Raw genomic sequence first — 22,967 nt, 5'->3', positions numbered from 1 at the left:
GGACTTTTAAAAGTTCATGAAAAATACATATTATGAAAAAATATTCATGGATTTCAAAATTGTTTTGCACCAAAATAAACTTCTTTTTTGCTTTTGAAAAACTTTTAAAGTTTTTTTTAAAAACATAACTGTTTTTTAATTTGAAAGGCAAAGATAGAGACCGAGGATTCCCCCTGATGGTTCACTCCCCAGATGCCTGCAAAAGCTAGGGCTAGGCCAGGCCAAAACTGTGAGCCTGGAACGCAAACCAGGTCTCCCATAAGGGGTAGCAGATATCCAGCTGCTTAACCCATTACCTACTGCCTCCCAGGGTATACATTAGCAGGAAGCTGGAATGGGAGCAGAACTAGAATTTGAACACAGGTACTCTGATATGGGGTGCAAGCCTCTTCAGTGACATTATAACTAGTAGACCAAATGTCTACCCCTAAACTTAGTCTTTTAGTTCTGTTTCTAACAAACTTTTTGAAGTACACTCATATAAATGGAATCACACCACATAATAGCCTTTACATGGCCTGAAGTGTCTGTTTTTTTAACCTAGCATCATGTTTTTAAGGTTCATCTATGTGTATCGGAACATCATTCTTTTTTATAAATTCTCTGGATTTATCACGTTTTGATTATTTGTAGGTATACCACATCTTAATTATTTGGACACATATCACATTATAAATTAATCAATTGAAGTATATTTGTCAATACTATTCTATAATTTTTATATAGAACTCTCCTTTTATTTGATTTATTCCAACACAAATATTTTTGAATTCTTACGCATTTTTATAAAATGTCATTTTATTTACTGCTGATATTAGGCATATGTGTCATTGGTTTTCTTACTTTTTTTTTTTTTTTTTTTTTTTTTTTTTTTTTTTTGACAGGCAGAGTGGACAGTGAGAGAGAGAGACAGAGAGAGAAAGGTCTTCCTTTTTTGCCGTTGGTTCACCCTCCAATGGCCGCCGCTGCAGCCGGCGCACCGCGCTGATCCTGGCAGGAGCCAGGAGCCAGGTGCTTTTCCTGGTCTCCCATGGGGTGCAGGGCCCAAGCACCTGGGCCATCCTCCACTGCACTCCCTGGCCATAGCAGAGAGCTGGCCTGGAAGAGAGGCAACCGGGACAGAATCCGGCGCCCCAACCGGGACTCGAACCCGGTGTGCCGGCGCCGCAAGGTGGAGGATTAGCCTATTGAGCCACGGCGCCGGCTGGTTTTCTTACATTCTGTGAGTCTGAAGCTTGATAAACTGTCTTGGTAATTTCAAAAATTTATATTCTTTTGGATTTTATATGTGAAAATCATATCATGGTAATAAATGAGTTTTATTTCTTTGCATTTCTTCTGGCCTTTTCTGCTGCTTCTTGTCTGACCCTGCTGACTAGACTCTGTAGTACAATGTTGAACAGTGTAGCCCGCCCCCTGGCAAAGTTTTTTTTTTTTTTTTTTTAAGATTTATTTAATTATTTGAAGTCAGAGACAGAGAGAAAGAGTCAGAGGGAGAGAGGCCTTCTATCTGCTGGTTCACTTCCCAATTGGCCGTAATGGCTGGAGCTGTGCTGATCCGAAGCCAGGAGCCAGGAGCTTCTTCCAGGTCTTCCATGTGGGTGCAGGGGCCCAAGGACATGGGCCATCTTCTACTGCTTTTCCAGACCATAGCAGAGAGCTGTATCAGAAATGGAGCAGCTGGCCAGCACTGCGATTCAATAGGCTAATCCTCCGCCTTGCGGCGCCGGCACACCGGGTTCTAGTCCCAGTTGGGGCGCCGGATTCTGTCCCAGTTGCCCCTCTTCCAGGCCAGCTCTCTGCTGTGGCCAGGGAGTGCAGTAGAGGATGGCCCAAGTGCTTGGGCCCTGCACCCCATGGGAGACCAGGAGAAGCACCTGGCTCCTGCCATCGGATCAGCACAGTGCGCCGGCCGCGGCGGCCATTGGAGGGTGAACCAACGGCAAAGGAAGACCTTTCTCTCTGTCTCTCTCACTGTCCACTCTGCCTGTCAAAAAAAAAAAAAAAAAAAAAGAAAGAAGGAAAGAAGGAAAGAAGGAAAGAAATGGAGCAGCCAGATCTCGAACCGGTGCCCATAGGGGATGCCAGCACAGTAGATGGCGGCTTTATCAGCTACACTACAGCGCCCCCCTGCCCACTCCCCCCGCAAAGTTTTAAGAGGACCTGTTTCTGAACACATGGCTCTCTTTCTCTCTGTCTTCTCTTGATCTCTGTCTCTTGATCTCTCTCGTTCTCTTCTTGATCTCCTTCTTATGCTCCTCTTTTTTTTTTTCCTTCGCCCCTTTCCTCCATTCTGTCAGGTTTCCCCCCAATAAACCCTTTCTCTTAATAATAATAATAATAATAATAATAATAATAATAATAATAAAACCAGTGTAGCTATAGCTTGCAGCTTTAACTTATTCCTGATCCCACAGGAAAAGTGTTCAACTCTTCACCATTAAATAGGAGATTTGGTGTAGATCTAAGCCTTTGTCTTAGCTGAAGCCTGACCAACTAAAAGGAAGGGTTTTTTTTCTTTTATTTTTTAAGAAGCGTTTAGATGAACTCCTGACAGCCCTTATCTCTGATTCACTCATATTTGGCAATATTGAGAGATGACTGTTGAAGTCATACTGACCTGGTTCCAAAAATGGCTATTCTTTATGCTCATGTGATTTTGGTCAGGATTGTAAATCCTTTTAGGGCAGAAACTGTATTATTTGTATCCTTACCTCTAACTTAATTCCTAGTGTATCACGGGAGTTTAATATAGATATGTTGAAAAGTGAAGTTATTTAACTTGTCTGAGTCTTGACTTTCTCATTTGTAAAAGAGATAATCTCGTATAGCCTTTGTTAAAGTTACTTTAAAAATAAAACATGTAAAATAGTTGACCTGTAAAAAAATTTGAAAAATATTAATTTTCCTCCATTGAGATTTACTTTTCTTTAGCTGGCTGCATAGTGATCTGTTTTCTACTTTGCAGGTCTTATTTAACCTTAGAGAAACTTGTGTATTTAAATATATATATTTTTTAAGTTAGAACTTTTTAAAAAATGATTTATTCGTTTGAAAGATAGGGGAAGAGAAAGATCTTCCATCCACTGGTTCACTCCCCAGATGACTGCAATGGCCAGCTCTGGGCCAGGCTGCAGCCAAGAACCAGAAGCTTCATCTAGGTCTCCCACATGGGTGGCAGGAGCTCAAACACCTCCATCTTCCACTGCTTTGCCTAGGCCATTAGGGAGCTGGATTGGAAGTAGAGCAGCTGACACTTGAACCTGTGCCCATAAAGGATGCCAGCATTTCAGCAGGTTGCATTAACTGCTGTACCACAATGCCAGCCCCATTAAACTTAAAAGTTTTTAAGAAATTGAAGCTTAAGAATTTTCCCTGTGGCTGCTAAATATTCTGATGGCTTTGAGATGAGGAGAATGCGATTATGGTTTGAAATGAACTATTTAACCACAGAAGGCTCCTATGGGTCGTGTAGCATGATCCTTGAATTAATCAATTTTGTATTAGGCACAGTACCAATGTGGTTTTAAGTGAAATGTATGAATATCTTCCTGTGCGTACCTTCAGTGACTTAGTATATCCATGTTTTGAGCAACTGGATGACCATAGTTTTGCTAATCCTGTGTATTTTTCATAATCTTCACTCCTGCAGTCCAGATAGCTCAGTTTTATGGAACTTTTGCTAAGGGACGGTTCCAATGTCTGTGTCAGTTCTGTTGACTATTTGAAGGAGACTATACATATGATATTTCTGTACCACCAGGAAAGTGTAGTGTAACTTCTCATGACAGAGCCATTCCTTTTCAATCTCTGGAATAATAAATGACAGACTGGAGGGAGCAGTGTGAGCAGAAGAGAGGTTCTCTAGACATAGTTGTAGAATCTCATTGGCTTCTGACTATGGTGCTAGAGAGACTTAAGAACCCAAACTAGACTCACCACCCAAGGCTTACATGAATGTTTGGCTGGAAGAATGCATGCTGTGCTTCCCAGGAGCCTACCCCAATATTCCTGTCTGGGTGGAGAGAGCACAGGTAACATTGTCTGAGGGTTTGGATGTTTTTTCCTCTAAAAACCCTTTGGGAATTCTTAAGATTGCAATTGATGTCCCTCATCCCGAAGGAATCGTCACCATTACTGATGATGTGGCCTTTCTCCATTTCAGATTGATATCAGTAAATGCCATTATTTAGTGGATTTGGACACCCCAAGAGAGACACCCCGGGAGCCAAAATATTCATCGAATAGAGAAGAATGGATCAGCCTGGCCTATAGACCATTCCTTGATGCTTCGAGGTATGTGGTTTTAATCGTAAGAGATGTACTAGGGCTGGTAAGAGTAGAAATTAGATTCTAGAACTGAATAACTTCTGGTCCTGGGCTGACTCTGGTAGCCATTGCTTTCCTTTTTCTGCGGGGGGGGGGGGGGGGCACAAAATATCTTCTGGTTCTCTCCGGTTTCCTGAGGACTTTAAAAGTGCTTTCTTCTTCAACAAACCAGGATGCAGAGTGTATTCTGGAATCACTGAAATGAAAGGATCCAGGTAAAACTGATGGATGTGTTGAGGGAAATTCAAATAAGTGTTTGACACTGATTACTTTTTGGCAACCAACATCATATCTCTTCACAGAGAATATTCTGGCACTGGCAGGAAGATTAAGTGTTATTTGAGGAGCTAGAATTTTGAACCCACTATTTTCAAGCTTAGCCAGAGTGTGGAGACCAAATAGACCAGAGCTCGGTGGGCTCTCCAGAAAGATCTCAGGATTAGTGGTAGGAGATCAGAACCTTCCGATGAAGCAGTAATAAGGAAGTTAAGTGTGTGTGTGGGGATGGGGGTCAGGGTGTCTGTTGGCAGAGGTCCAGGTAAACATACAAACTTAAAGAAGTGCAGGGAAATTGGGGGATGAAACTCAGGATCTAAGAGATTTGGGTAAAAAAGGAAAAGGTAAAAGAGCAGGTCCTGAGAGGCAGGTCTGTTGCTCAAACAGGGACTCGTGTCCAGGATGGGACTCCAGAAAAACTGAATGAGCACAGGTGCTGGGTTGAAGTCTGAGGAACCAGAATATATGACAAGATACCCAGGCAGCAAGTGAAATGTGGAGGAAAAGGCCAAGATCCCTAATTACCAGAACAGAGGTAAATAGTTCTTCATGGGCAGGCAAGAGTCTAGTTATTTTAAGTCAGTTCAGTAGGCCGGCGCCGTGGCTCACTAGGCTAATCCTCCACCTTGCGGCGCCAGCACACCAGGTTCTAGTCCCAGTCGGGGTGCTGGATTCTGTCCCGGTTGCCCCTCTTCCAGGCCAGCTCTCTGCTGTGGCTCGGGAGTGCAGTGGAGGATGGCCCAAGTGCTTGGGCCCTGCACCGCATGGGAGACCAGGATAAGTACCTGGCTCCTGCCATTGGATCAGCGCGGCGCACCGGCTGCAGCGCTCCAGCCGCGGCAGCCATCGGAGGGTGAACCAATGGCAAAGGAATACCTTTCTCTCTATCTCTCTCTCTCACTGTCCACTCTGCCTGTCAAAAAAACAAACAAACAAACAAAAAAAAAAAAAAAACTCAGTCAAAGCTGGACTAAGTGGAAGGCTGAGATGTTGACCTGGAAACAGAAGATCTGATCTTAGAAGTGAGGCAGGAGCTGTTTGTAGAGCTGCAGGAGCTGGGCAGCTGTCTTAAAGCACAGATTTAAGTCTCTTCAGTGGCTTTGTGGGTAGTTACAATTGGAAGCATGAGTGGGATGCTTGGGGAGAGCAGGGCAGTCAGGAGGCTTCTGGGTTTCAGAGTGATTTTCCCTCCCTTCCTTCCTTCCTTCCTTCCTTCCTTCCTTCCTTCCTTCCTTCCTTCCTTCCTTCCCTCCCTCCCTCCCTCCCTCCCTCCCTCCCTCCCTCCCTCCCTTCCTTCCTTCCTTCCTTCCTTCCTTCCTTTTTTTGACAGGCATAGTGGACAGTGAGAGAGAGAGACAGAGAGAAAGGTCTTCCTTTGCCGTTAGTTCACCCTCCAATGGCCGCTGCGGCCAGTGCGCTGCAGCTGGCGCACCGCACTGATGTGATGGCAGGAGCCAGGTGCTTCTCCTGGTCTCCCATGGGGTGCAGGGCCCAAGCACTTGGGCCATCCTCCACTGCCCTCCCGGGCCACAGCAGAGAGCTGGCCTGGAAGAGGGGCAACTGGGACAGACTCCGGTGCCCTGACCGGGACTAGAACCTGGTGTGCCGGCACCGCAAGGCGGAGGATTAGCCTATTGAGCCGCGGCACCGGCCCAGAGTGATTTTCAAATATAAATCTTGAACCACAATATCCTGTAAGTCTTTCTATAGCCTGAAGCCATTCCCTTCAGTACCTGAAGAGCTTTGATATGAAATTTGTAAGAGTGTTATTGCTACATAGTGGGGAATAATGCTTCTTTTCAATAAATACATACATTTTAAAAAATTTTAGTTGACAATAGTTATACATATGTATGGGATACAATGTGATACTCCAATGCATGTATTCAATATTTAAGGATCTAATCAGGACTATTAGTGTCTGTCCGTTCGTTTGTTCTTTCTTTCTTTTTCTTTTTTTTTTTTTTTAGCAATTTATGTATTTATTTGCAAGGCAGAGTTATAAGAGAGAAAAGGAGAAATTTAATTGATCAATCTGGTATCTGCTGGTTCACTCCCTAAATGGCCCCAGTTGGGCCAGGCCAAAGCCAGGAGCCTGGAACTCTATCTAAGTCTCCCACATGGGTGTTGGGGGTCCAAGCACTTAGACCATCTCCAGTTGCTTTCCTAGGTGCATTAGTAGGGAGCTGGATAGGAAGTGGAGCACCAAGGCTTGAACCGGCACTCATATGCAATGCCGTTATCGCAGGCGGTAGCTTAACCACTGTGCCACAATGCTGGCCCCTAGTGTTTCATTTCTTTAAACAGTTATCATGTTAATGTGGTAAATTGTAAACTAAAGTGACCCTCCTGTGCCATAGGACACTAGAACTTATTCCTCCCACTTAACTGTATTTTGGTAATTGTTGTCCACCTACTCACTACCCTGTCCTTGCCCTTCCCAACCTCTGGTAACCACTCTTCTGCTCTCCGATGATGTGGAGAGACAGAAAGAGATCTTCCATCCACTGGTTCACTCCCCAAATGGTCACAATGGCAGGGACTGGGCCAGGCTGAAGCCAGGAGCTGGGAGCTTCTTCCAGGTCTTCCATATGGGTACAGGGGTCCAAGCACACTTGGGCCATCTTCCTCTGCTTTCCCAGGTGCATTAGTGGGGAGCTGGATTGGAAAGGGAGCAGCTGGGACTTGAACCAGCGCTCATATGGAATGCCAGCATCACAGGTGGCAGTTTTATCTGCTATTTCACAACTCCAGCCATGATAGCTCATTTCTTTTTAGCTCTAAATAACATTCCATTGTCTGAATGTACTAAATGGTATTTATCCATTCACCTACCGAAGGACTTTTTGGTTGCTTCCAAGTTTTGGCATTTTTCTTAGTTCATACGGCTATATCAAGTTACCAGACTAATTTTTCAGGGTTCTGAAGACTAGAGGTCTAAGATCAGGGTGCCAGCAGAGTCAGGCCCTGGTGAGGGCCCGTTGCCAGGTTGCAGACAGCTGATTTCTTGTATCGTCATGTGGCAGAAAGAGGATGGACTAGCTGTCCAGGCTCTTTTTATAAGGGCACAAGTCTCATTTTTGAGGGCTCATGACCTAATTACCTCCCAAGGATCTACCTTCAAATACTGACATTTTGAGGATTAGATTTTCAACTTAAGAATTTTGAAGGGACACATTGAGTCCACAACGGAAATTATGAATAAAGCTGCTGTAAACATCTTGAGTTTTTGTGTGCTCATAAGTTTTTAACTCCTTTGGGTAAATACCAAGAAGTGTGATTGCTGGATTGTATGGTAAGAATATGTTTAGTATTGTAAGAAGCTGCACAGCTGTCTTGCAAAGTGGCTGTATTGTGCCACATTCCCATAAACAATGAATAAGAGTTCCTGTTGCTCTGCATTTGAGATGGTTGGCATTTAGGATTTTAGTCATTCAAATAGGTGTGTAGTGGTATCTTATTGCTGTTTTAATTTCCATCTCTCTAATGATATATAGTGTGGAGCATGTTTTCATATAGTTATTTGCCATCTGCTTCTTTGTGGAAGTATCAAAGTCTTTGACCCATTTTTTGATGAGGTTGTTAATTTTCTTATTGTTGACTTCTTTATACATTTTGAATATCAATCCTTTATCAGGTATGTCTTTTTTTTTTTTTAAAGATTTTATTTATTTATTTGAGAGGTAGAATTACAGACAGTGAGAGGGGGAGAGAGAGAGAGAAAGGTTTTCCACGTGCTGGTTCACAATTGACCTCAACGGCCAGAGCTGAGCCAGTCTGAAACCAGGAACCAGGGTCTCCTATGCAGGTGCAGGGGCCCAAGTGCCTGGGCCATCCTCTACTGCTTTCCCAGGCCACAGCAGAGAGCTGGATCAGATGTGGAGCAGCCGGGTCTAGAACTGGCGTCCACATGGGATGCCGGCGCCACAGGTGGAGGATTAACTTGCGCCACAGCGCTGGCCCCCAGATGTCTTTTACAAGTACTTGTTTCCACTCTGCGGCTTCTCATTTTCTTGATAGTGTGTTTCACAGAGCAGAAGTTTTTTTTAATGTGTATGTATTTGAAAGACATAGATAGAATTCACATTTGCTGATTTACTCCCCAAATGCCAGCAGTATCCAGATCTGGGACAGGCCAAAGCCAGAAACCAGAAACTCGTCCACATGAATGTGGTATTTGAGTCATCACCTGTTGCCTCCCAGCATGTACATTCACAGTAAGCTGGAATTGGGTGTGTGGCTGGACTCAAACCCAGGCACTCTGCTATGAGGGATGCAGACAGCCGAGGCACTCTCTTAATTGCTGAGACAAATGCCCAATCAGAAATTGTTAATTTTTATTAACTATCAATTCTTTTTTTTCTTTCATGAATTGTACCTTTAGTATTATTCAAAAAGTCATTACCAAACCCAGTATCATTTAGTTTTTCTTATATTGTATATTCTAAGAATTTTATACTTTTGTATTTTACGTTTAGGTCTATGATTCATTTTGAGTTAATTTTTGTGAGGGGCATAAGGTCTGTGTCAATACTTATTTACTTATTTAATTTTTTTAAATTTATTTTATTTAAATTTATTGAAACTTATTTATTTATTTAAACATTGAGATGTTTAGCTATTCCAGTACTATTTGTTACTATTTGTTGTAAATACTGTGTTTTCTGTGTTGTATTCCTTTTGCTTTTTGTTAGAAATTTATGATTGACATATTTACATAGATCTGTGGATTTTCCTGGGTTCTAGTTTCTGTTTCATTAACACATTTATTTATTTTTTCACAAGCACCACAATTTCTTTTTTCTTAAGATTTATTAATTTATCTGAAAGTCTGAAAGAGTTACACACACAGAAGGAGAGGCAAGGAGAGAGAGAGAGGTCTTCCATCCGCTGGTCCACTCCCAGTTGGCCACAATGGCCAGAGCTTCACCATTCTGAAGGCAGGAGCCAGGAGCTTCTTCCAGGTCCCCTGCGTGGGTTCAGGGGCCCAAGGACTTGGGCCATCTACCACTGCTTTCCCAGGCCATAGCAGAGAGCTGGACTGGAAGTAGAGCAGCCAGGACTCGGACTGAGGCCCATATGAGCTGCTGGCACTGTAGGCAGCAGCCTTACCCACTATGCCACAGCGCCAGCCCCCACAATTTCTTGATTACTGTAGCTTCATAGTAAGTCTTTTTTTTTTTTTTTTTGACAGGCAGAGTGGACAGTGAGAGACAGAGAGACAGAGAGAAAGGTCTTCCTTTGCTGTTGGTTCACCCTCCAATGGCCGCCGCGGCCGGCACGCTACAGCCAACGCACTGTGCTGATCCGAAGGCAGGAGCCAGGTGCTTCTCCTTGTCTCCCATGCGGGTGCAGGGACCCAAGCACCTGGGCCATCCTCCACTGCACTCCCTGGCCCCAGCAGAGGGCTGGCCTGGAAGAGGGGCAACCGGGACAGAATCTGGCGCCCTGACCGGGACTAGAACCCCGTGTGCCGGTGCCGCAGGTGGAGGATTAGAGTATTGAGCCGCAGCGCCGGCCAATAGTAAGTCTTAAAGTCAGAAAGTTCCTGTTTTTTTTTTTTTTTTTTTTTTTTTTTTTTTTTTTTTTTAAGAGTTACAGAGAGGCAGAGAGAGAGGTTAGCTCCCCAAATGGCCACAACAGCCAGAGCTGAGCCAGTCTGAAGCCAGGAGCCAGGAGCTTCTTCTGGGTCTTCCATGGGGGTAGGGGGAGGGTAGAGGGGCCCAAGCACTTGAATGATCTGCTGCTGCTTTTCCAGGCCATGGCAGAGAGCTGGATTGGAAGTAGAGCACCTGGCCTCAAACCAGCACCCATATGGGATGCTGGCACCATAGACCAGGGCTTTAACCTGCTGTACCACAGCACCAGCCCCACCTCTAGCTTCCTTTTCTTTCAATATGGTATTGGCTATTCTGGGTCTTTTGCCTCTTCATATAAACTTTAGAATCAATTTGTCAGTATCAACCTGCTGGATTTTGACTGGCATTGCAATGACTGTAGAACAAGTTGGGAAGAACTGACATCTTGACAATATTAAGTCATCATATCCATGAACATGGAATATCTCTGCATTTATTGATTCTTCTTTGATTTTTTTTCAATAGAGTTTTATAATTTTCCTCATAGATCTTGCACTTATTTGGTTAGATTTTAACCTAAGTGTTTAATTTTTGAAGGTGCTGCTGTAAATTGTATTTCAAATCTACCTGTGTATTACTGGTATATAGGAAAGTGATTGACTTCTGTATGTTAATCTTATATTCTGCTATATTGCTATAATTGCTAATTAGATCTTGTACTTATTTGGTTAGATTTTAACCTAAGTATTTAGGATTTTAGTCATTCAAATAGGTGTGTAGTGGTATCTTATTGCTGTTTTAATTTCCATCTCTAATGATACATAGTGTGGAGCATGTTTTCATATTGTTATTTGCCATCTGCTTCTTTGTGGAAGTATCAAAGTCTTTGACCCATTTTTTGATGAGGTTGTTAATTTTCTTATTGTTGACTTCTTTGTACATTTTGAATATCAATCCTTTATCAGGTATGTCTTTTTTTTTTTTAAGATTTTATTTATTTATTTGAGAGGTAGAATTACAGACAGAGGGGGAGAGAGAGACTTCATTTGAGTTTTATTTATATTTATCTTTAAGTTATTTTATTTATTTGAAAGTCAGAATGACAGAGAGAGAGGGAGAGGCAGAGAGATCTTCCATCTGCTGGTTAACTCCCCAAATGGCTATAATGGTGAGTATTGGCCAGGCAGAAGCCAGGAGCCAGGAACTCCATCCAGGGTTCCCACACAGGTAGTGGTGATCCAAGTACTTGGGCCATCCTCCACTGCCTTCCAGTGTGCACTAGCAAGGAAATGGATCAGAAGTGGAGCAGGGGCTGGCATTGTAGTGCAGTAGGTTAACCTGCCTCCTACAGTGTGACTCATACGTGTCTTGGCTACTCCATTTGCAATCCCTGGTAATGCGCCTTAGAAGGCAGCAGGAGATGACCCAAGTTCTTGGGCCACTGCACCAATGTGGGATACCCAGATAGGGTTCTTGGTTCCTGGCTTTGGCTTACCCCAGCCCTGGCCATTGAGACCACTTGGGGAGTGACCAGCTGATGGAAGATATCACTCTCTCGCTCTCTGTAACTGCCTTTCAAGTAAATAAATAATTCCTTTTTTTTTTTTTCTTAAAGACTGATTTTTCATTTATTTGAAAGGCAGAGACCCAAGGACCTGTGCCATCCTCCACTGCCTTTCCAGGTATATCAGCAAGGAGCTGGATCAGAAGTGGAGCAGCCGGGTCTTGAAATGGCCACCCATGTGGGATGCCAGCATTGCAGATGGAGGCTTAACCCACTAAACCACAATGCTGGCCCATAAATAAGTCTATTTTTTTTAAAGATTTATTTATTTTATTTGAAAGGCAGAATTACAGAGAGGCAGAGAAAGCGAGAGAGAGAGAGGTCTTCACTCCCCAATTGGCTGCAACAGCCAGAGCTGTGCCAATCTGAAGCCAGGAACTTCTTTTGGGTCTCCCATGCAGGTGCAGGGTCCCAAGAACTTGGGCCATCTTCCACTGCTTTCCCAGGCCATAGTAGAGAGCTGGATCAGAAGTGGCGCAGTGGGCACTCAAACTCGTGCCCATTTGGGATGCCAGCACTGCAGGCAGCAGTTTTACCTGCTATGCCACAGCACCAGCCTTATAAATAAGTCTTAAAAAAAGAGGAAGAAGAGGAGGAGCAATCAGGGCTTGAATTGACACTCCAATATGGGATACCAGTTTTGCAGATGCCAAATTAACCTGCTGTTCCACAATGCTGTTGTAGACTCCATCTAAGTTTTAAAGGAATCCAATGTGGGCTTTTTTTCCTCCAGTTAACATGAAGCTATACATACAGGTGAGGCACAAAACAGGTTCATTTAACTAAGGTTAGTTTTTTGAAAACAACATTATTGGAGTATAAATCATATACCATACCATTTATCCATTTGAAGTGCATGATTAAATGATTATTAGTAAATTTAACAATTTGTACAACTATTACTACAATTCAATTTTAGAACACATTATCACCCAATGAAATCCCTCATTCCCACCCCCAATTCTGGGGACAGACCCACTAATCTAGTTGGTGTCTGTATGGATTTGCCCTTCTGCATATTTTATGTCAGTGGAATCATACAGTTCATGGAATTTTCTGTCTGGCTTCTTCCACTCAGCATGTCTGTGAGGTTCATTCATGTTATGACATACAGTCATGCACTGTGTTATGACGTGTCAGTCACCGGTGGACCACACATGTATGGGAGTGGTTCTGTAAGATTATATCACCTGGTGATGTCTTGGCCCATCTTAGTTTGTATACACTCTATGATGTTGGCATAACCATGAAATCACCTCATGGCACATTTGTCAGAATATGTCCTTGCTCTTAAGTGACACACAGTTGCATATTAGTAGTTGTCCCTTTTTTATCGTTGAATACTATTCTGTTATTTATTCTGCTAGTTGATAGATGAATATATTGGTCTTTTCCACTTTTTGGCTATTAGAAATAGCACTGCTATGAACATTCATGTGTATATTTTGTGTGCAGGGTTGTGTTTTAGTTAACAAAGTTCAGTAGAGTGTGAGAGGGGTAAAAGAGTTGAAAGTTTTGCAGGGAAGTGATATAATGGGTTACTATGGTATTAAGATGGTAGCACAGGGAAGTCATTGAGGAAGAGACAGATGAAGTGTGGGTGGGTGGGTGGGTGGGTGTTTAAAACATCGGTAATGTAACTGAGCAAGAAAGAGGCAGCAATGCTGATAGGAAGTTCTCTGCACCACATGTTTTCTTTGGTGGCTGGTCTGTTACCCATATTTGGTGTAAGTCTGTTTGCCTTATTTTTTTTGGTAAGATTTATTTACTCTTTCAAATGTTAAAGAGTTAGAGAGACAAATAGAAAGAGATCTTCCATCTGCTGGTTCACTCTTCAAAGGGCCTCTATGACCAGAGTTGGGCCATTCCAAAGCTAGAAGCTTCATCCAGGTCTCCCATGTGGGTGCAGGGGCCCAAGCCCTTGGGCCATCTTCTGCTGCTTTTTCACAAGCCACTAGCAGGGAGCTGGATCAGAAGTGTAGCAGCCAGGACACAAACCAGTGCCCATATGGGAAGCTGGCGTTGCAGCCTGTGGTTTTACCCACTATGCCACTGTGCCAGCCACTTGGCTTCATTTTTGAGTTGAGAAAACCAGCAACATGAGACCTGGGCCTGAGAAATTGCCTGGCTGTCAGGGGACAGCAGATCTCCAGTCTTCCTGTTAATTGGGAGATATCTTTGTGGGCTTTTCTTTTCCCAAAAATTATGCCCAGATCATATGCTGAGAAAGAAAGAAACCCCTTGGCTAGCATTGTGGCATAGCGGGTTATGCCACTGCCTGTGATGTCAGAATCTCATATGGGTGCCAGTTCAAGTCCAGGCTGCTCCTCTTCTGATCCAACTCCCTGCTAATGCACCTGGGAGAGCAGTGGAAGATGGCCCAAGTCCTCAGGCCCCTGCACCCATGTGGGAGAACAGGATGAAGCACCTGGCTTTGGTCTGGCACTTGTGACCATTTTGGGAGTGAATTATTGGATGGAAGAGCGCACTCTCTCTCTCTGTCTCTTCCTCTCTCTCTCTCTCTGTAACTCTGCCTTTCAAATAAATAAGTCTTTAAAAAAATATCTGTTGAATTAAGAATTGAGGAGATAGAGATGCTGTGCAGGCTGGCAGTGAAGATGCCCATGTACTGAACTGGAATACCTGGGTTAAATTCCTGGCTTTGGCTCTTGCCTCCAGCTACCTGCTAATGCACACCCTGGGAGACAGCAGTAATGACTCAAGTTACCATGTTTCTGCCACCCACATGGGAGACCTGGATTGAGTTTCTGTCTCCCAAATTTTGCCTGTCTTGGGACCAGTTGTTGCAGACATTTAGGAGTGAACCAGTGAATGGGGAAGTGCTCGCTCACTGTTTCTATTTCCCTGTTCCTCTTTCTCTCTCTCTCTCCCTCTCAAATTAAAAACAAAACAAAACAAAAAACTGAACAGGTACAGTTCACATGAAGGTGTGCAAAGTACAGTGAGTTCGGAAGACCTGTGATTTAACCTTGGCTACTTGCTGTTAGTACCTCTCTGATTCTTGAGTTTCCATATCAGTCAAACAGAAATGACAGCATTTTATCTGCTTTATGGGAAGGTTGTAAGGATTAAATGTGAGTAGATATGTCAAAGTGCTTTTAAATTTGGAAGCATTATAGAGATGTCAGGCCTTTCAATTAATCAGCAAGCTGCCGAAATTATGCTGAGTTTCTTTACATCGATTATCCTCAGCATTTTCTTGTATCTAATGGCCTAACTGCAAAAACAGCAGGATCCTACAGCCTGCTTTGCCACAGCAATTTATATCTGTCACACCATGACATCTCATGTTGCTGACTTTGGCCAATTAAGTTAGACTCTACTGTCAGAGTCTATGTGCCTGAGAGCTGCCACTCTGAGCGTGAAATGCTTTGGGTAGCATGACCCTGAAATGCCTCCAAGCCTGTTATATTTCCTCTGATTTCTTGAAACAGTGGTCTTAGTACTTGAGCAAATTTATATAACAAGGAGAAATAGTGGTACCATCCAGAAGAGATGACCTTGATTGGATGAGGCCTTGGGTCCAACTGTTTGCTGGGTCTTTCTAAGAAAAGAAGGTTATAAAAAGTCTGTGACATAGCCTCCTGATCTGTTTAATTAATTTCTCAAAGGGTTAAGTCCCTAAAATCTAAATCTACTTTCTCTACAGTTCATTTCTTTGAGATCATTTCTTCTTTCTTCTATTGTTTGTCCATCTGTCATTCATCCCAATCAGTAGATATTTACTGGACATTGCTAAGGTCTGTGATGGATCTTAGGTAGATAGTGATAGAAGAAACACACCAGGTCCCTGACCTTTTGGACCTTGCAATATAATGGGGAGCCAGCACTAAACAAATATCACACATATGTGTTGAGTGCGTTAAAGTGCAGGTACAGCATGCTGCGAGAGGTATGAGCAGCAAGAAGACACCTGGAGTCTTGTTATGTCTCCCCCACTCCCCAGAAACCTTTTATTTCAGGAGTACAAACTTCATGCATTTCATAAGTACAACTTTAGGAACATGATGATTCTTCCCACCCCTCTTCCTCTTCGCTCTCCTATTCCCATTCTTATTTTTTACTAAGATCTCTTTTCAATTAACTTTATACACATATGATTATACTAAGTAAATTAAGCCAGTTTGTTAGGCACACTTGGGAATTATAAAGTCTGTTAAATATCTGTTATGTCCTTGCCACAAAGTTAACTTCTTTAAGGAGTGTGAAAGAAGTTATTTAGACAGAGATTTTTCTCTTGAATAACAACTTTTGTAGGAAGTCCTACACATACAAGACAACTTGAAAATTGTGTAAGACCATAGAGATGCCACATTGTGAGCTAGAACTTTGAAGACAGGAGAGAAGGAGGAGGAACATGTGGAAAACTGCAGGAAGCAGTGCCTGAGGCTCAAAGGAAAAGTGGGATTAAATCAAGGCTGGTGGTAAAGAGGAAAGGATTACTTAATTTAAGGTGAAGAAATACTGAGTGTAAGTAGAAAGATCAACAGAAGGAGCTGGTTGGATGTGAGGCTCAAGAGTCAGTATCTGAGCCGGCGCCGTGGCTCAATAGGCTAATCCTCCACCTTGCGGCGCCGGCACATCGGGTTCTAGTCCCGGTCGGGGCGCCGGATTCTGTCCCGGTTGCCCCTCTTCCAGGCCAGCTCTCTGCTATGGCCAGGGAGTGCAGTGGAGGATGGCCCAGGTGCTTGGGCCCTGCACCCCATGGGAGACCAGGAAAAGCACCTGGATCCTGGCTCCTGCCATCGGATCAGCGCGGTGCGCCGGCTGCAGCGGCGGCCATTGGAGGGTGAACCAACGGCAAAGGAAGACCTTTCTCTCTCTCTCTCTCTCTCACTGTCCACTCTGCCTGTCAAAAAAAAAAAAAAAAAAAAGTCAGTATCCGAAGTTTAGTTTCCCTCTTTGTTTTGAATTTGCTGTTAGGTAACCTGTATCATCCAAATCAGAACTCTTTTGAAAGTGAAAGGCGGCTGGTGCCGTGGCTCACTAGGCTAATCCTCTGCCTGCAGCACCGGTACTCTGGGTTCTAGTCCTGGTTGGGGTGCTGGTTCTGTCCCAGTTGCTCCTCTTCCAGTCCAGCTCTCTGCTGTGGCCCGGGAAGGCAGTGGAGGATGGCCCAAGTCCTTGGGTCCTGCACCCACGTGAGAGACCAGGAGGAAGCACCTGGCTCCTGGCTTCAGATGGGCACAGCGTGCTGGCCGTAGCGGTCATTTTGGAGGTGAACCAACGGAAGGAAGCCCTTTCTCTCTGTCTCTCTCTCATTGTGTAACTCTGCCTGTCAAAAAAAAAAAAAAAAAAAAAAAAGTGAAAGGGTCTCTGTCCTGTGCAAATTGAGATATACAGTCATCTTGCTTCATTGTGACCACTAGAAAGAGACTGCTCTCAAAAACAGGAATGGGAGATGAAGCAACAGCTATCATTCTTTTGCCTGCAGTCTATCTTTACCATGTGGATTTGCCCATAGTTTGCTTATTTTAGTTTGCTGACATTACTTCTGATTAAAGCCTATGTTGGGCCCCTGCTGTCTGAAAGGAAAGCAATCAAGATAGTTTGAAAAACAGGAAAAAAAAAAAAGAAAACAACAGCAACAAAAAATAGTTTGAAGACAATACCAACACTGTAAAAAATACATATGTATATGTATTTATATTTACACTCCCAAGTCTCCATATCATTGGAGAGTCCACTCCAAGGAGAAGCAACCCAAAGATAATTAGGACAGTTTTGTGATTGGGGTAAATTTAGTAATTCCAAACACTTGTGAGTATGTGAAGATGGTTTTCTGTTGACACTGTTGCAAGGTAAGCAAAGCCTTCACTGTTGGACTCAGGGAGAAATGGCCACTCGTAAGGCTGAGTGTGTTAGCCCCTTAGCAGAATGGCAGCTCAGCTGTTCATCTGCTGCTTTTCCTTATCAACTTCTCTGTTTAGTCAGAGGCCTAGAACACCCAGACACGATTGGCTTGAAAGAGGATCACGTACAAGATCATAACCAAGTTCTAGTGTCCATTTGCATATTGTTGGTACCACCGCTGAAGTCTCCTCTCTCTCTGCCCTGTGTGATTGGCTCATTCTGTGAAGGCTTATCAGAAGCAGACATTAGGCATAGCAATCAAGATGCCCACATTCCGTGTCAGAGTGCCTGGTTTGATTTCTGGACTCTAGGAGGCTCAAGTAGTTGGGTACCTGCCACTTGTGTGGATTGAGTTCCTAGCTTTGGCCTGACCAGTCCTGCCTGTTGCTGGCATTTAGGGAGTGAGCCAGTGGATGGGAGCTCAGTTTGCCTGTCTCTGCCTCTTACATACATACGTAAAAATTTTGAGAGAAAGCTTTATCAGACTCTCAGGATATGGGTCCTAATCACATTGACAGTATCACTTTTTAAACCAGACAATTTGTCACTCTGTGGCCATCTCACATTATATACTTTCTAAAATAAGAGAGGACATTTTTCCTGTCTTTGAAGCATGATATAATTGCTACTTGTATAAAATAGCTCCACAAGTGGGTGGATGTAATGCCTACTCTGAGGTTCCCTAGAGGGGAGTGAAGGGAGTGTGTTGCAATAAATGATCAGTGTAGTGCTAGGTTCCTTTCTCAGTGCGCTGAGGAGTGTTGAGCTGTGGAGACTGGTGGGAATACCTCACTAGGATGTTGCAGTTGGCCTGCTGAGCAACAGGGCCCGCTTGCTGCTTCAGAAACAAGTTGGGAGGCTTCGCGTGGCCACTTTCCACCCACTGTTTCCTCCTTCAGTATAGGTTCCTGTTGTCTTGCTTGCTTTGTTTTCGCCTGTGGTTTCTGGAGTGTGTGATTTTGTTCTGCCCTATTTTGAAGCACAGTAACCTTGTCTAACTGAATTTTAGACTTGCTTGAAGACACTGTAGGGGACTTAGGGCAGGACTGCAGAGTCCTACAACTGTGTACTTACAGGTGAAGAGTAGAAGCAAGGAAGAGTAAGAAGTTAACCTCTTCGGCTGGTGTAGTAGGAAAGAGGCCTTTTCTAATCACAGGCGCTCTCCATCAGTAAGGAGGGGACTGTGCTGATGACAGGTGCGGCTCGCTTCTTTCAGGGCCTGGCACAGGAGTTTCAGTGGCTATTGAACTTTTGCTGCTCTGGAGAATTTTTACTAAGACTGTGGCTCTCCATTTAACCTTCCAGAAGTAATAAACCCAGCAGCTGTGAGACCAAAGAGTCCATGGCACTGTATCCATTTTTGTAGGGTAGTCTGGTGGGAACCCAGACGCTAGCCCTGGCATAAGCAGAACTATTTATTTCTGGAAGAGATTAAGACCATGGGAGTAATCACTGTAAATGGCAAATTAGTTGGAAGCTTTTGTTCCAGTTACTGCTGTGTAACAATTACCCAAACTTAGTGGTGTAAAACAACAGCAGTTTATTACTGCTTTCTCTCATTGTTCTGGAAGTTAATGGGGCTCAAGTTGTCAGTTCTTACTCAGGATCTCTTGTGCATTGGCCCGGGCAGGAGGCACCTCAAAGGCTTCCTCACATGCATGTCTGGCGGTTGGTGCTGGCTGTTGTCTGAGATCTCGGCTGAGACTGTTAGGCAGAGCACCTGCATGTGGCTTCTCCACCTGGCCTGGGCTTCCTTTCGCGTGTGGCTGACTTCCAAGCATCTTAAAAGCTGTAGTTTTTTATGACCTGGCCTTGGGAGTCACACTGTATTACTTCCACCTCATTCTGTTGGTTGTAACCAAGCCACTTGAATAACCCTTCCTCAAAGGAAGAGGGGTCAAAGAATTTATGGACACGTTTTAAAACCATCACAGCTCTTTTTGAAATTTTTCTTTTGGAAGGAGATTTCTTACAAAAGAGACATATGGTGAACAAAATGGTCCAGCAGGCTGCTTCCATCTGCAGCTTCTTAGTACCTAGGTGGAAAGGGAGACCACCCTCCACGGCAGAATTTGATCGCAGGCCAACAGTTGGACATGCCTTAGCTGGTGTTCTGATCCTTTGGGTAAAATTAGTTCTCCCTCCTAAGCAGTAATTGAAGTGCTCATGTCTTTTCCCTATGTGTGAATCATGGTGGTGCTCATGGCTCCCTTGTTGATGCCAAGGCTAATGAGAAACAATAAGGAAAAAAAGATGGGAGTGTTCCATTATCAGCTTATTTGTCTCTTACGCTTTTTGTTTCATTCCTATCAGTTTTGGGCCTTTGTTTCTACTTCCCCAAATACTTTCTGGAGACCCTTCATTAGGCAGAGCTGCTCCAGGCCAGGTTTGGCTTCACAACACACTGGTCTTTTCTTTGCTGTTATTATTCATGTTATTCAGCTGCTTAATCATTGAGATCTGACATTTTAAGAAGAGTAAACTTTTTCTTTTTTCATTTTTCTGAAGCTCAAGGAGTCTGCTTTTGATTGTGAAATTAGTTCTCTAGACAGAGACTGTAGACCGTCTGTGCTCTGCGACTGTGCTGTAGACACTCAGGTGTGAAGAGCATACGATGTTTGAGGACTGCCACTGCTTTTAGCTAGCTTAGGTCAAGCAACTGGCATCATTAGACGTCTTTCTTCTACTGAGTTTCTTGAGAATTAGAACCATAACTTGTGTTGATTTTCTACAACTTTTATTACATTACAAGGTTTCAGAAAAGATTTGGGGGCCAGCACTGTGGCATAGCAGGTAAAGCTGCCACCTACAGTGCCGGCATCCCATATGGGCGCCTGTTCAGGTCCTGGTTGCTCCACTTCCAATGCCCTCTCTGCTATGGCCTGGGAAAAGAGGGGAAGATGGCCTAAGTCCTTGGGCCCCTACACCCACATGGGAGACCTGGAGGAAGCTCCTGGCTCCTGGCTTCAGATCTGCCCGGCTCTGGCCATTGCAGCCATCTGGGGAGTGAACCAGTGGATGGCAGACCACTCTCTGCTTCTGTCTCTCCGTAACTCTGCCTTTCAAATGAAGAAATAAATCTTCAAAAAAAGAAAAGATTTATTTGCTGTTTTTCACATTCTTTTTGTTTAAGCAATGCCAATTTTTTATTTTTATTTATGTGATAGAGTTACAGAGAGGCAGAGAGACAGAGACAGAGAGAGAGAGAGAGAGAGAGGTTCTTTATCAGCTGGTTCACTCCCCAGATGACTACAACAGCTGGAGCTGGTCTGATCCAAAGCCAGGAGCCAGGAGCTTCCTCCAGGTCTCCCACGTGGGTGCCTTGGGCCATCCTCCACTGCTTTCCCAGGCCATAGCAGAGAGCTAGATTGGAAGTGGAGCAGCCGGGACTCTAACTGGCGCCCATATGGGATGCCAGCACTGCAGGCAGTGGCTTTACCCACTATGCCACAGCGCCGGCCTCGTGTCTTTTACATTCGTAAACCCAGATTTATGCTAAGTTAAAAAGGAAAGAAAGGGGTAGTATTTGATTTAGCCTTTAATGCTGATTTATACGCCCATGTCCGGCATCAGAGTGCTTGGGTTTGACTCTTGGCTTTGGCTCCTGATTCCAGCTTCCTACTGATGCATACTCTGGGAGGTAATAGGTGATGGTTCAAGTAATTGGGCTCCTGCCACCCATGTAGGAGGCCTGGATTGAGCTCTCAGCTCCAGCTTTGACTCTGGTCCAGCTCTGGCCATTCAGGCATTTGGGGAGTGAACCAACAGTTGGGAATCTCTCTCTCTCTCTCTCCCTCTCTCTCTCTCTGTGTGTGTGTGTGTGTGTGTGTGTGTGTCTCAAGTCAATCAATAGCTTTTTTTTAAATAACTTACAGTGAAATAGGATTTCTTCAGAATCGTCTGATGCCCTTATTTGGTAAAATAAAGACAAGTAAGTTTTTTTTCTCTGTAAAGTTTGCCAGAATCATCTATCTGATGTGGTCTCTAAGGCTGCTCCTTTCTGTCACAAAGAAGCAGCCCAAATGAGGGGCCAAAGAGCAGAGACAAAGCAGTGGTTGGCTTCCTCCCCACAGGAGTGGCAGATGAGGCATGTAGAACCTACATATTGGCCGGCACCATGGCTCACTAGGCTAATCCTCCGTCTTGCGGCACTGGCACACCGGGTTCTAGTCCCGGTCGGGGCACTGGATTCTGTCCCGGTTGCCCCTCTTCCAGGCCCGCTCTCTGCTGTGGCCTGGGAGTGCAGTGGAGGATGGCCCAGGTGCTTGGGCCCTGCACCCCATGGGAGACCAGGAGAAGCACCTGGCTCCTGCCTTCGGATCAGCGCAGTGCGCCGGCCACAGCGGCCACTGGAGGGTGAACCAACGGCAAAGGAAGCCCTTTCTCTCTGTCTCTCTCTCTCACTGTCCACTCTGCCTGTCAAAAAAAAAAAAAAAAAAAAAGAACCTACATATCTAAATCGCTTCAGCAGGGAAAGGACTGGTGAAGAACACTGGTCCAGCAACCTTGCTGGGTCTGGAGGTCAGAGAGTGGTCAGTTGCACAATAATGGTTCTGTCTCAGTTCCCTCATTCTGAATTCTGCCTAAGGTGACTGGTCAGGGCTTGTCACGTCGTGCCAGTTGCTGGTAAGTGGAATGATCGCCGTGCAGCAGTCTCTCGGCGCCACCACTCCAGTTTGCGTGTCAGCAGACTTCCTCATCCTTACACTGTGCGGATCTCTGGAGGTTGCTCCAAATCGTCAAAGCCATGAGTATATTCACTGGATGTCCAGGGTCTGTTATCCGTGGCTGCTGGGAGTAAAGTGTTGTTGGTCATAGGCTTAATGGTGGTTCAGTATATTCTGTGTAAGCGAAGAGGTTGCTTGAGTTTTTGCAGTAGTATTTTCTTTGCTAATACTGATGCCTCTCCTGTCTCACCTGTGCTCTGACATCCATGGGCCACCACTGTTCCCCTCTCCCTCAGTACTCGCTGGAGGCTCCTCATTGCTTTGCCCCACCCAGCAGCTTTAGGACTTGATTGTTTGGGAAGAGAACAGAAAGAACAATTTCATGCCATTTCCTTTTCCTGGTTGAAGATGAATATTGCAGGAAGGGGAAGAGGTAAACTAGATTTAAGAATTAGGACATAACATTCATTCAGTGACAGGATATTTATCGGACGCTTTCTGTGGCTCTGTTTTAAAAGCTGTGGAGGATTGTGGAGAGGCGTTGGCACATGGTGTAGCTGTTAAGATACTGCTGGGGACGTCTGTATTCCGTATCGGGGTAGCTGGTTAGAAAGCCTTGGCTCCTCCACCTCTGATCCATCTTCCTGCTAATATGCACCCTGGGAGGCAGCAGTGATG

General features: G+C 44.4%; 1 protein-coding gene across 10 annotated transcripts in view; it reads left to right on the top strand.

Annotated features, from left to right (window-relative positions):
* Positions 1–22,967, top strand: part of ALG9 (ALG9 alpha-1,2-mannosyltransferase) — a 105,129-nt gene that overhangs the window by 67,611 nt on the left and 14,551 nt on the right. For all 10 annotated transcript variants that reach the window (XR_016234575.1, XM_008261528.5, XM_089333869.1 and 7 more), the window contains one exon: positions 4,166–4,296. Coding sequence is in view for 9 of the 10 variants with exons in the window: in XM_008261528.5 (XP_008259750.4) it covers positions 4,166–4,296 (131 nt within the window). In the remaining variant the exon portion in view is untranslated. The remainder of the gene's footprint in view (positions 1–4,165; positions 4,297–22,967) is intronic.

The sequence above is a fragment of the Oryctolagus cuniculus genome, chromosome 1 (genome assembly GCF_051225735.1).
Source record: "Oryctolagus cuniculus isolate XC-2025 breed Fujian yellow rabbit chromosome 1, ASM5122573v1, whole genome shotgun sequence".
NCBI classification, from domain to species: Eukaryota; Metazoa; Chordata; class Mammalia; order Lagomorpha; family Leporidae; genus Oryctolagus; species Oryctolagus cuniculus.
The sequence above is the reverse complement of the archived record's forward strand: the minus strand, read 5'-3'. Positions and strand labels throughout refer to the sequence as shown.